At 39.9% G+C, this 12,693-nt stretch overlaps 1 protein-coding gene across 1 annotated transcript; it reads left to right on the top strand.

Moving 5' to 3' along the window:
• Positions 1 to 1,495: 1,495 nt before the first annotated feature.
• On the top strand, positions 1,496 to 8,657 carry LOC125481365 (cyclic AMP-responsive element-binding protein 3-like protein 2; the record flags this gene model as incomplete). The annotated part of the gene is made up of 3 exons (XM_048592823.1): positions 1,496 to 1,564; positions 4,675 to 4,882; positions 8,449 to 8,657. Coding segments are annotated over exons 1-3 (486 nt in total), but the record flags the coding sequence as incomplete, so codon positions are not given.
• Positions 8,658 to 12,693: the final 4,036 nt, after the last annotated feature.

Below are 12,693 nucleotides of genomic sequence, written 5' to 3'. Positions count from 1 at the left end.
AATAAAATATATTTTTTAACAACTTCTCAAAACACTAGTTCTCTAAGCAGTATTAAATATAAAGTTTTTCTTAGTGCAAGTTAAAACTAAGTAAATGTATAACGCAATTTTTTTTCCCCACATGATAGGTCTTTCCTCTAGAATAATGATGCCAGGTGGTGTGTAGGTTTTTTATATTGTTGGAACTTGCAGTTTCAATCTTTGACGGGCTTTGTAGTACTGTACTGCAATTAAATGGGTCTCACTTGTCAAATGCTATCAAACCAGTGCATCAATGTGCTACATTAATTAAAATTAAAGGCAGTTACACTATTGGGTTAACCAAAAATTAACTTCAATTACTTGACCATAACTAAACTAAACTGAAACTAATTATTAAACATGAGCTTCCTGATACTTGCTGTAAAGAACATGTGAGGGCCGTGATGGAATGTTTGCACTTGTCTGGATGAGTGTTGCTCCAACAACACTTGAGTATGATGTGGAGATGCTGGTATTGGACTGGGTTGGACAAAGTCAGAAGTCACACGACACCAGCTTATAGTCCAACAGGTTTATTTGAAATCGCAAACTTTTGGAGTGCTGCCCCATCTTCAGGTGAAGTGGAGGGAAGCGCAGAATTTGTAGGCGGGGAGGTCATTGCAAAGTAATTCCAGGATATTAAGCGTGTCAAAAGATAGTACCAATGGTGTAAGTGAAGTGTAAACAGGCTGTATAACAAGTTTTTGCAGGTGATCGTGAGTGTCAAACTGTGAGTAACGTGTCAATAGCTGCATAGCAAGTGAAGGGATGACCTATGATCTGATTAATTGAGGCAGAGAGATAATTACAGAAAAGGAAAACTAAGATAGTGTTCGAGACAAACCAAAAGGCTGGAATAACATGATAGATGTAAGACTCGCATGATGAGGGTCTAACCAAAGAAACAAGTAATCCAAAAATGTACAAACTGAAAGATTTTACAAACACAGAACAGTATGGTGGAGTTATATGTAGTGTGAAATGAACCCAAAATCATGGTTGAGCCTGTTTTCATAGGTATGGAACTTGGCTATCCGTTTCTGCTCAGCAATTCTGCGTTGTTATGTATCTCGAAGGCCACCTTGAAGGAAGCTTACCTGAAGATCAAAAGGTCAATGTCCTTGACTGCTGAATTGTTTCCCCGACTGGGGGGAAACTCTCCTGTGTGGTGATTGTCCAAGTATCTGCATGGCCTCGCCGATATACCACGCCTCTGGGCATCTCTTCATGCAATGTAGGAGGTAGACAACATTTGCCAAATCATATGAGTACCTACCATACATGTGGTGGGTGGTGTTCCCACGTGTGATGGTAGTATCCATGTCAATGATCTGGCATGTCTTGCAGAGGTTGCCTTGGCAGGATTATGTGGTGTTATGGTCACTATTCTCCTGAAGGGTGGGTAGTTTGCTGTGAATGATGGTCTGTTTGAGGTTTGATGGTTATTTGGGGGCATAGGGATTGCCCTGGCGAGATGTTTATCGTCATGAATGCCATGTTGAAGGCTGTGAAGAACATGGCGTGGTTTCTCTGCTCTGGAGAAGTACTGGACAATGAAGGGTACTCTATCAGTCGTGTCCCGTGTCTGTCTTTTGAGGAGGTCATTGTGGTTTTTTTGCTGTGGCACATCGGAACTGGCAATTGATGAGTTGAGCATCGTATCCCATACTTACGAGGGCGTTTTTCAGTGTCTGTAGGTGTCACTTGCATTCCACCTCGCCTGAGCAGATCCTGTGTATATGCAGGGCTTGTCCATAGGGGATGGCTTCTTTAACATGTTTAGGGTGGAAGCTGGAGAAACAAAGCATCGTGAGGTTATTCATGAGCTTGCAGTAGAGTGAAGTATTGAGGTGTCTGTCCTTGACGGAGATGCATATGTCCAAGAATAAGACTGATTCTCAAGAGTAGTCCATGGTGATTCTGTAGGTGGCATGAAACTTGTTGATATTGTCATGCAGTCATTTCCGTGATTCCTTATCATGAGTCCAAAGGAAGAAAAAGTTGATGTAGTTGGTGTGTAGCATTGGTTGGAGGTCTTGTGCAGCAAAGAAGTCTTGCTTGAACTTGTGCATGGAAATGTTGGCATAATGGGGTGCAAACTGGTTCCCATGGCTGTGCCCTGTGTCTGGATGAAAAACTGGTTGTCAAAGGTGGAGACGTGATCGAGAATGAAGCGAATGGGTTGTAAAATCTTCCTTACTGTTCTGTTTTGACACCATCAGCTTGAGAACTTGTTATAATCTCTCTACCTTAATTAGTTTGTACAATTTTGGATTACTTGTTACTTTGGTTAGAGCCTCATCATGTGACTCTAATATCTATCATGTTATTCCAGCCACTTGGTTTGTCTGTAGCACCATCTTATTTTTCTTTTTGCCTCAATTGGATCATAGATCAAACCTTCACTTGCTATGCAGCTGTTGACACATTACTCACACAGTTTGACACTCTTGATCACCTGCAAAAACTTGTTATTCAGCCTGTTTACACTCCACTTACACCATTGGTACTATCTTTCGACATTCTTAATATCCTGGAATTATCTTGCAATGATCTCCCCGCCTATTCTGTGCTTGTGTGCTTTCCTCCACTTCATCTGACAAAGGGGCAGCGAACAGAAAGCTTGTGATTTCAAATAAACCTGTCGGACTATAACCTGATGTCATTTGACTTAATACTTAAGTATGATTTCATCCAAGGCAAAACTGTCCCCAACCACCACTTTTTAATCATTCACTCTATCAACAACGTACCCTGGCTGAAGTGTCCACCATCTGCAAGATGCATTGCAACAACTACCAAGTTTAACTTGGATAGCACTTTCTAAACCCTCAACCTTCATCCCAAGAGCAGCAGATGCTTAAGAATGTTAATATCTGTGAATTTCCTGCTAAATGATGCTCTGAGAAATCTGTTACCATTCCTTCATTGTTTTTGGATTAAAATCCTGCAGTTACTGTCCTAACAAAATTGTGGTTATATATTAATAGCACGTGGACACAATGGTTGAAGAAGTCTGACTGTTACCACCTTCTCAAGGGAAATTAAGTTTGGACATGATGTCTGATTGGATGGGAAAAGTGAAGTGTATTCTACTGTGCTCCTTGTTGTTAGGCTTTAGAGAGTCAGGTAGAAATTCTGTTGTCACACAAAATAATACCTCTGAGTTGCCCTTGTAGGTCTTGTGATCACCACTGACAAGAGACACTAGATATACTTGCGGTGATTGCAATGATGGTACTGTCAGTAATCTGAATGTGGTTAGTGTCTGTAGAGATGGTCATTGCCTTCCAATTCAAATGCTATATTTTATGTTACTTCTCTTTTATATGTTTCTATATTCTACGTTTGGAATGAATTCCCAGCATTGTTCAAGCACCTGAAAGTTATCTGCAGTTCAAACTCTGACATTATATACTCCAGTATTTGGATTTTTCAAGGAACCTGTACAATTTCTAGCTTGCAAATGAAACGTTCAGCAGTTCAAGCTTTTCTTAAGTGTTTGATACTTGTAATCAATGGTTCATTTCTTCTCACCTGTGTTAACCCACTTCCCCTTTGTGTTGTGTAGGTATAAATGTCCTGTTGAGATTACACATAGTGGAAACTATTAAAGTGTAACAATAGTCTCCCACGCAGCATTATCTTTTTAGATGAAGAACCACGCTATTGTATTGTTGTATTTTAGCTGTGTTCTAGTTTAACAAACAAATATAAGCTGCCTGCTGCTTCTGTTTCATTACTGTTTATTGGGTCCATTGAAACTGTATGATGTGGTATCATGCCTAATCAATACCTTTTAGACTATGTCAAACAAACACAGAATACTGGAACGATTGAGGTGTGGCAGTATCTGTAGAGAGAGAATCAAAGTTAATATTTTGAGTCCAGTTATGACTGCTCTTACTCTAAGACATGATCTATTTGTTTCAGATTTCCAGCATCTGCAGTATTTTGCTTTCCTTTGGGCTATATCCTCTGTTCATTTGTGTTTAGAGTATTATTCTTAAGGTAACACCTTGGCAGCCTTAGGCTCCGTGTGTTATTTATTCTCTTCTTATTGAGTCCTGTTTTTCTTGCAAAGGTGCTTCTTTTGTGAGAGGTGAAGTGAATTAAATAGTGTATTAATAATTCAGATTCATTAAGAATTCCTTCAACCACATTGAGTGCTTCCAAGTTTCAGCTGACTGCTGCAGAAAGGCTCCTATCAGCTCTGGTAACTCTACTGGCAGATTCAGTGTTTGAAGAGACATTCAATCACTTTGTCTCATGCAGACCTGCAGTGTCTGAGCCCTGTAGCCATATCTCCCACTTTAACTTGGGGCTTCGCTAGCGTATCAATAAAACTGCTGATATTTTTCTCCAGAAATTTACACACACACCCTTGCCCTGTAGCTTCTTTGTAAGACTTGTCCAGGAAGGTTGAAACAATGGCATGTTGCCATTGCATGCAATTATCTGCCAGAAGAAAGCAGTGCACTCAAATACATTTCCCAATACAACCACGAATGTTAGAAAGAATAGTTGTCCCTAATCTAATTTCTACCAATTTCTATGACTTTCCATGACTGTTTTCTTCTTGAAAATCTTAACTAAGGCTAAACTTTGCATTGCTATTGTGCATAATTATTCTTCTTTGCATTGTTTCCTTAGCACTTCACAGAGATGTTGGATGAGCTTTCCAAGGATATGCTGGGTCACCTTTTCAATGATCCTTTTCTTTCGGACAAAAGTGAGCTGATGGATGCAGAACTGTCGCCTGCTCCGCACATTCAAGCTGAGCACAGCTACTCCCTGGCAGGTGACTCCCGACCGCAGTCTCCACTCACACAGATCTCGACTGAAGAGGACTTTAGTGAAGGTATTCATGTGACATCTTTGTTTCAGAGTTTGGTTTGCACTTTTAAAAACTAGTCTCAATTCATTTTTTAAAAAACGCCCCGCTTTTAATTTGTGCTGGAAGTTGCTTTGTGTGCTTGTTTACAAATTGGAACTATTTTGAATAATCTAATTCTACATTGTAGAACATTATGTGGGAGTTGTACTAGTAGAACTGGAATATATTCAAAATAAGCTTGCGGCCTCCAGTAGTAAAGTCCTGCATCTGCATGAAAGTGCTTAATAGGTGTCATGACATTACTCTGGATTCCATTTTGGAGAAGGTCACATGCATTTACTTGTCAAAAACTAAACATCCATCCAGAAGGCCTATCGAATGAACTACAACAGACACAAGAAGCTCCAGGACCGAACTTGGGGTTTTGCCAAGTTTTCCGAGCTCAGTTGGCCTTCAGGTGAGGGTCACGTATTGACCTCCAGGCTCTGGTTTAACAAGTAAAAAAATTGAGCAGGGTTCCTTTCTGTTGATACTGTCCAGTGACCCGTGCTTCCAAAGGACAGGATTTGGTTGAGCTATAATGGTCCATTTGGTTGAATAACCTGATGATAAGTTCTTTTGTAGGCTTAAACTTGGAAATGATGATATTCAATTTTGGCCTTCTACAGGGAATAGGTGGCACTGATTTTGTGAGCAGCCTGATTTCTGTAATATTTTACAGAAGTAGATCTCTTCCAGTCTAGGAGAGTAAAATCTGAGTCAGATCTTGTTTCATGGTTCAGCAGCATAGCCAAATAAGGAAACTGATTTTATTTTCTTCTTTATTCCCATACTCCTCTACTACGAGAAGTAAAGTAACATATCTTGGGTGCTTTATGTTGAGGTCTTGTTTAACTTTTTATAGGAATTTAACAGATTGCTGGGTGGTGTGTATGACCAATTGTATTGTTAAAGTTAATCCTTATTCTCCGTCACACCTGAGAATGAATATTTCTGTTTGGTAGCTCAGCAGAAGAGTGGTGAGCTGCAGGACATCTTTTTATAACAGTTATTTGTTACAAGTCAATGAGAATTCCTAGACTTTGATGATAATCACTTACTGGTGGTGATCTCCCAGGTACACAATTGACTGCTACTGGGAGCTTCCAAACTGAGCATGGAATTTTTGAAGCATTGAAATAGTCATTTAAAGGCCCCCAATTTGAAATAAACAGAGGGACAGGAATTAAATATATTCAATACAGGGTCAATAATGTAATGGTTGTCCCCCATTATACTAAAGGTGTTTGGGTGATAGATTATCCTGGATTCCATTTCTGCAAAAGTCCCTAATTGCCCTGGAGAAAGTAGTAGTGAACTGCAGTGGGAGTCACTGCAGGTTGTTTGGAATAGGCACATCCTCAGTGCTGTTAGGAAGGGGATTCCAGGATTTTGACCCACCAACATTGAAGTAAAGGTGAAATATCTCCAAGTTAGGATGGTGAGTGGCTTTGATGGGATCTTGAAACTAACAGTGTTCCCATCTATCTGCTACTTTTGGCCTTCTAGATGGTATTGGTAGAGGGTTTGGAATGTGCTGCCAAGGAACCTTAGTTAATTTCAGCAGTGTATCTTGTAGATAGTGTATATACAGTTGCTACTGAGTATCAGTGGTGGGGGGAATGAATGTTTGTGAATGTAGTGGCAATCAAGTGGGCTGTTTTGTCCTAGGTGGTGATGAGCTTCGTGTTGTTGGGGTTCCACCCATTCAGGCAAATTGAGAGTGTTCCATCATACTCCTGACTAATGTTCCCTCTAAGCTGCTCTGACATTCTACACCCATGGAAGTCACTGCTGCACACTGACCTCAGCTTTATGCAGAAGACAAAAGAGGAATGCTGCTCTTAATTTGTGCCTTGTAGATGGTGGACAGGCTTTGGGGTGTCAGGACGTGAGTTATGACTCCATGATTACCAACCTCTGACCTGCCCTTGTAACCACAATATTTAAATGGCTTGTCCAGTTCAGATTCTGGTCAATGCTAACCTCCAAGGTAGTTGTTAGTATTGGATTTAATGATGGTACTGCTACTGGATATCGAAGGGTGATTGCCTACAGCTGGAAATAGTCATGGCCTGCCATTTGTGTGATACAAATGTTACTTGTTGCTTATCTACCCAAATCTGGATATTGTCCAGGTCTTACTGCGTATGGATAACTTCTGTACCTGAAGTGGTGTGAGTAATGGTGAATGTTGTGCAATCATCAACAAATGTTCCCACTTTTGACCTTTTGATGGGAGGCAAGGTCATTGATGAAACCACTGCAAATGGTTGAGCCTAGGGTACTGTCCTGAAGAACTCTTGAACCGAGGTGACTGACCTCCAACAATGACAAACGTGTTTTGTGTCAGATGTGACTCCAACCAATAGAGAGTTTTCTTTTTGATTCCCATTGATTCCAGTTTTCTTAGGGCTCTTTAATACCACACTCTCTCAGATGCTGCCTTGATGTTAGAGGCAATCACTATCCCTTCACCTCTGGAGTTCAGCCCTTTTTTTTTTCATGCTTGTAGTTTGGTCAGGAACTGAGTGGGCCCAGTGGAACCCAAATGAACACCAGTGAGCTGATTGTCTTTGAGTAAATTTGCTTGACACCAGTGTTGGTGACAGCTTCAATCAATTTACTGATGATTGAGAGTAGGTATTTGGCTGGGATGGATTTGTCCTGCTTTTTGTGTATTGAACATACCTGGGCAATTTCAACATTTTGGCTTGATCCCAATGCAGCTGAACTGGAACAGTTTGGCTAGGGACACAGCTGGTTCTGGAGCACAAGTCTTCAGTGCTGTTACTGGAATATTTTAAGGGACCATTCACAATATCCAGCAGCTTCAGCTATTTCTTGATTATCATTTGGCTGAAGGTTGGTATCTATGATCCTGGAACCCTCAGGTTGAGGTTGATGTAAATCATCCATTCAGCCACACCTCTGGCTGAAGATTGTTGCAAATTCTTCAGCCTTGTCTTTTGAGCTGATGTGCTGGGCTCTCCCATTATTGATGATGGCAATAATTGTCGAACTCCTTTGAATGAGTTTAATTGCCCAGCATCATTCAAAATTTGCTGTGACAGGACTGTAGAGCTTATATCCAATTTGTTGGTTCTAGCATTGTTTAGCTCTACACCTCATATGCTGCCTCTGCTCTTCGGCATATACAGTCCCCTATTACCAGATTAACACCACCTATTTATGTATGCCTGGTGCTGCTGCTAGTATGCAGACCAATACGCTTCATTGAAACAAGGCTTGAAGGTAATGATAGAATGAGGAATATGCTAGACAGTGAAATTACAGATAGTGATTGAATATACTTCTTCTTGATGGCCCAGAGTGCCTCACAGATTCATAATCTTGAGCTAATAGATCTGTTCCAGATACAGACAGTGAATTTGAAGGATTAGCATTATGACTTGATGAACAGAAATAAATACTGAAGGAGGAAGAACAGCGTTACTAATGCTATGGGACTGAATCATACTTTTTTAAGGTGCAATCAAACTTTGCAAAATCTGTGAAATTTAATTTTTTTTAAAAAATTTTCTCTGCAGACATGGAATGTGAATCCTGGTCAGTGGGCTCCGATCTAAAGCCAATCACATTGAAGCATGAAGCTCTCCTTTGTGATAGTAACTGCCTAGCTCCTTCTGTTACCTTAACAACCGCAACCACTTCTGTGGTCGATGTCGTGCTTGAGACGTACAAGTTGGACACGGCCCCTGTGACTGAGCCAGGTCTTGATGCACTTTCAAGTGGTGAGGTGAGCAGTACTCTTCTTGTCTCAGTTTGTATTTATGGAGCTCTCTCTAATCTCAAGCTTAAAATAAGAAGGCCCTCTCTCTGAATCTTGGGCTACCCTGAGTTTGCTGGTAATAACTGGACAATCGATTCTGCTGGAATTCTAATGATTTTAATGAAATTATCGCTACTGGGAAGGATGTATGTAAGTCAATAGTGGTAGCAGTAGAATTTGCTCAACTGTGACGCCTTTCCTTTTTACTTCTTATTATCCTTGCTAACTATCCTGAAACATGATGAATGGCTTACAAGCTTTGGTAGCACAGGTCTGTCTCCCATGTATCAGCATCCCAATGCAAATTAACCTTTGGGAGGATAAGGTTAAAATTGGAAACAGCAATGGCCTACCCCTGTTCCTCTTTGTACTTTTTTTGTAATTCATTCATGAGATGTGGGCATTGATGGCTAGGCCAACCATTACTGCCCATTTGTAATTGTCTGGAGTACACTGCATTGCTATGGGTCATGTAGGCCAGACCAGGTAAGGATGGCAGGTATTTTTCCCTAAAGGTCACTCATGAACCAGATGGATTTTACAAAAGTAAACAGTAAACATGGTTGCCTTTTCATTCCAGATTTTTATTGAATTCGGATCTCCCTATCTGCCATAATGGAAATCCAAACCCCATAACATTAGGCTGAGTTTCTGAATGAGTAGTCCAGACTAGTCTTATGATCATCTTAATTTAATTGTAAATTGGAATGATCACTAAGGAAGAATAGCCAGCTAAATCCCATTGAGAGTAAAACATGAACAAGGTCCACTAACGTCATTGAACCTGAGTAATTGCAAGTCAACTGCAAATTACTTTGATACTTCAAAGCTTCTATACAACTTTAAAATGAGTTATCAAGCTATAGGTTTTTGAGTGCCCTACCCATTAAAACTGCTGTGCTCAATCCAAAAGTACACATGCTTGCTGCATACTTGACAATATCATGTGCTTTAAAAAAAGAATATGCATACAGAGGAAGCACAAGAAAAATACAAGCCTGTCCTAATTCTCCCCCACAGTTTATCTCCAATCCCATCTATTGCCAGATGCATCCAATGTTTCCTGAATTGACAGGGGCTGTCTGCTTCAAAATCCTGTCTGGTAACTTACTGAACAGCTCTTCTGTGCTCTAGTCAAATATGTTCTGCCTGAGTTTTCCTAATATTAACCTAGTGTTTGGTGCTATTTGAACCCTTTGCCATACCTGATTTTCCTGGTCCAAGCTTGTCAGTTCCCTTCAAGATTTTGAGAATTTCAGTTATGATTTTGATGCCTTCTCCAAGGAAAATGATCTTTTCTAAAAATAAAAACCTCCCTCTTAAATTCTTGATTCTGAACATTGGAAATTTTGTAGCAAAATACTGTAGAAGCTAGAAATCTGAAATTTCTAGGAAGAAATGCTGGAAATACTTGGGCCAGGACACATCTGAGGAGAGAGGAAAGGTTAACATTTTGTCATAAAGTGCCTCAATCTGCAATTTATATTTTTCTAATGCATCAGGTTGGAATTTTTTAGAAATGTGAGATTAGAAGAATGATTAAGGAAAGTGATCCTGTCTCCATTGTGAAAGAATAAATAAAGATATTGAAGGTCCAGTCAATAATAAAAAAGAATCATTAATTAGATATAAGCAGCTGGGTTCAAATCAAATTCTTGAACAGTACAGAAAATGAAGGCATTCTTAAGAGGGAGATCAGGAAGGCAAAGATTATATGAGAGAACCTTATTTGTCAAGGCTCAGGATAATCCAAAGAGATTCTACAAGTATGTTAAGAACAAGACAGCAACTAGAGAGAGAGTAGGGACCCATAAAAATCAAAGACGTTGTCTGTGTGTTGAACCTCAGGAGATGGGCGAGATATTAAATGAGTATTTTGTGTCAAGTTTTTAACTGTGGCGGAAGAAATAGAGGCTAGAGAACTCTGGGAAATAAATATTGATGTTTTGAAAACAGTTCACATTACAGAAGAGGAAGTGCTGGAGGTCTTAGAAGATATAAAAATGGATACATCTCTGGAACCTGATCTAGTGTATCCCAGGACTTCATGGGAAGTTAAGGAGGAAATTGTGGGGCCCCTTACAGAAATATTTGTATTATCTATAAATATGGGTGAGGTGCTGAATGACTGGAGAGTAGTAAGAGAGGATGTAAGGAAAAGCCTGGGAACTATAGACCTGTGAATGTGACTTCAGTGGTGGATAAATTGTTGGAAATGATTCTGAAAGATGGGATTTATGTGTTTGGAGAGATAGGAATAGTCAGCGTGGTTTTGTGCAAGGGAAATCATGTCTCTCAAACTTGATTAAGTTTTTTGAGGAAGTAACTGAGAAAGTTGAAGTCAGAAGTCACATGACACCAGGTTGTAGTCCAACAGGTTTATTTAAAATCACAAGCTTTTGGAGCACTGCTCCTTCACCTGACGAAGGTGACAAACAAAGGCAAGACTTGTTTAATTTAGGCCCTTGGGTAGTATTGTAGAACAGAAAGACCTAGGAGTTCAGATACGTAATTCTTTGAAGCTTGCATCACACTTAGCAAACTTGCCTTCATTGCTCAGACCTTTAAGTATTGGAGTTAGGATGTTATGTTGAGGTTGTACAGGATGTTGGTGAGGCCTGTTCTGGAGGACTGTGCCTAATTCTAGTCTCTGCGTTATAGGAAGGATATTAATAAGCTGGAGAGAGTTCAAAAGAGATTTACCAGGGTGTTGCTGGGAAAGGACGAGTTGAGTTATAAAGAGAGGCTGATTAGGCTGGAAGTCTTTTCACTGGAGAATTGGAGGTTGAAAGGTGACCTTCTAGAGGTTTATAAAATCATGAGGGATATGGATAAGGTGAATGGCAGGTGTCTTTTCCCTAGGGTCTGTGATTTCAAGACTATGGGGCATATTTTTAAGGTGAGAGGAGAGATTTTTTTTAAAAAAACATGAGGGTCTTTTTTTTTTACATACAGAATGGTTTGTATGTGGGATGAACTTCCCGAGGAAGTGGTGGATGCAGGTATTGTTACAATGTTTAAAAGACATTTGGATAAGTACATGAATAAGAAATGTTTGCAGGGATTTGGGCCAAGCATGGGCAGGTGGGGCTAGTTTAGTTTAGAATTATGGTCAGCATGGACTTATTGGACTGAAGGGGTGGTTTCCTTGCTGTATGACTCTATAATGATATCCTTAATTAAATAGGTGAAATAACTGTACAGAGGCTGGTGCCCCATCACCAAATCGCCCTTTATTTACTAGTGCACAATACACTGGTTATGGCCAGCTAGCTCCGAGTCAGTCCTCAACGGAAGAGATTGTAAACTCCTGGTTATATTGGTCAGCCAAGGCTTTCGTCATTGGCCCAGGTTAACAACCCCAACCAAGAACTTCATAGTTAATGAGGGCCACCCGGTTTCAATCACTACAGAAGGTGACAAGAATTTAGAGAGGGTTAGAACTGTTGAAAAGAGAGAAATATTTAGCGTCATTAGATTAAATGGATACGTTTTGGAGGCAACTTTCACAAAGACATGTATAATGTTGATGTCCTATTTAAAACAGTAGCTTGTAATCATAATGATGTTAATAGATCAAGGAAAGCTAAAGATGAAATCATCAAGACCAAGGAGATAATTGTTGGTTGAGGCCATTTCCATTATTTGGATGTGAAGCGTGCTTCTGACCTGAGGCTTCATGAGGGTGTGTGCAGAGGGAGAAATGTATTAATATTTAATCGGGTTTGATGATTAGTTTAATTTGCACAAGTGAAACAAATCTATCCTGTAACAAATATGCAAAGCTTTAGTAGATGGGACTATGAATAATAATTCAATGCATGATATCTTAAGTTGACCCATACTAAGGTTGAAAACGACATATGATCCATCACATTAGTTCTACTGTTGAATCCATCAGAGTTTGCCGGTATGTGAAGGATATTCCATACATAATTAGTAAAGTCTCTTAAAGGAACTTAAAATCTTATTTATCTCATTACGTTCTTGGTTGTCAGGATGT

Source organism: Rhincodon typus, unplaced genomic scaffold (assembly GCF_021869965.1).
Source record: "Rhincodon typus isolate 14 unplaced genomic scaffold, sRhiTyp1.1 hic_rhity00001870, whole genome shotgun sequence".
Lineage (NCBI taxonomy): Eukaryota > Metazoa > Chordata > Chondrichthyes > Orectolobiformes > Rhincodontidae > Rhincodon > Rhincodon typus.
Note: the sequence above shows the minus strand (reverse complement) of the source record. Positions and strands in the feature narration are given on the sequence as shown.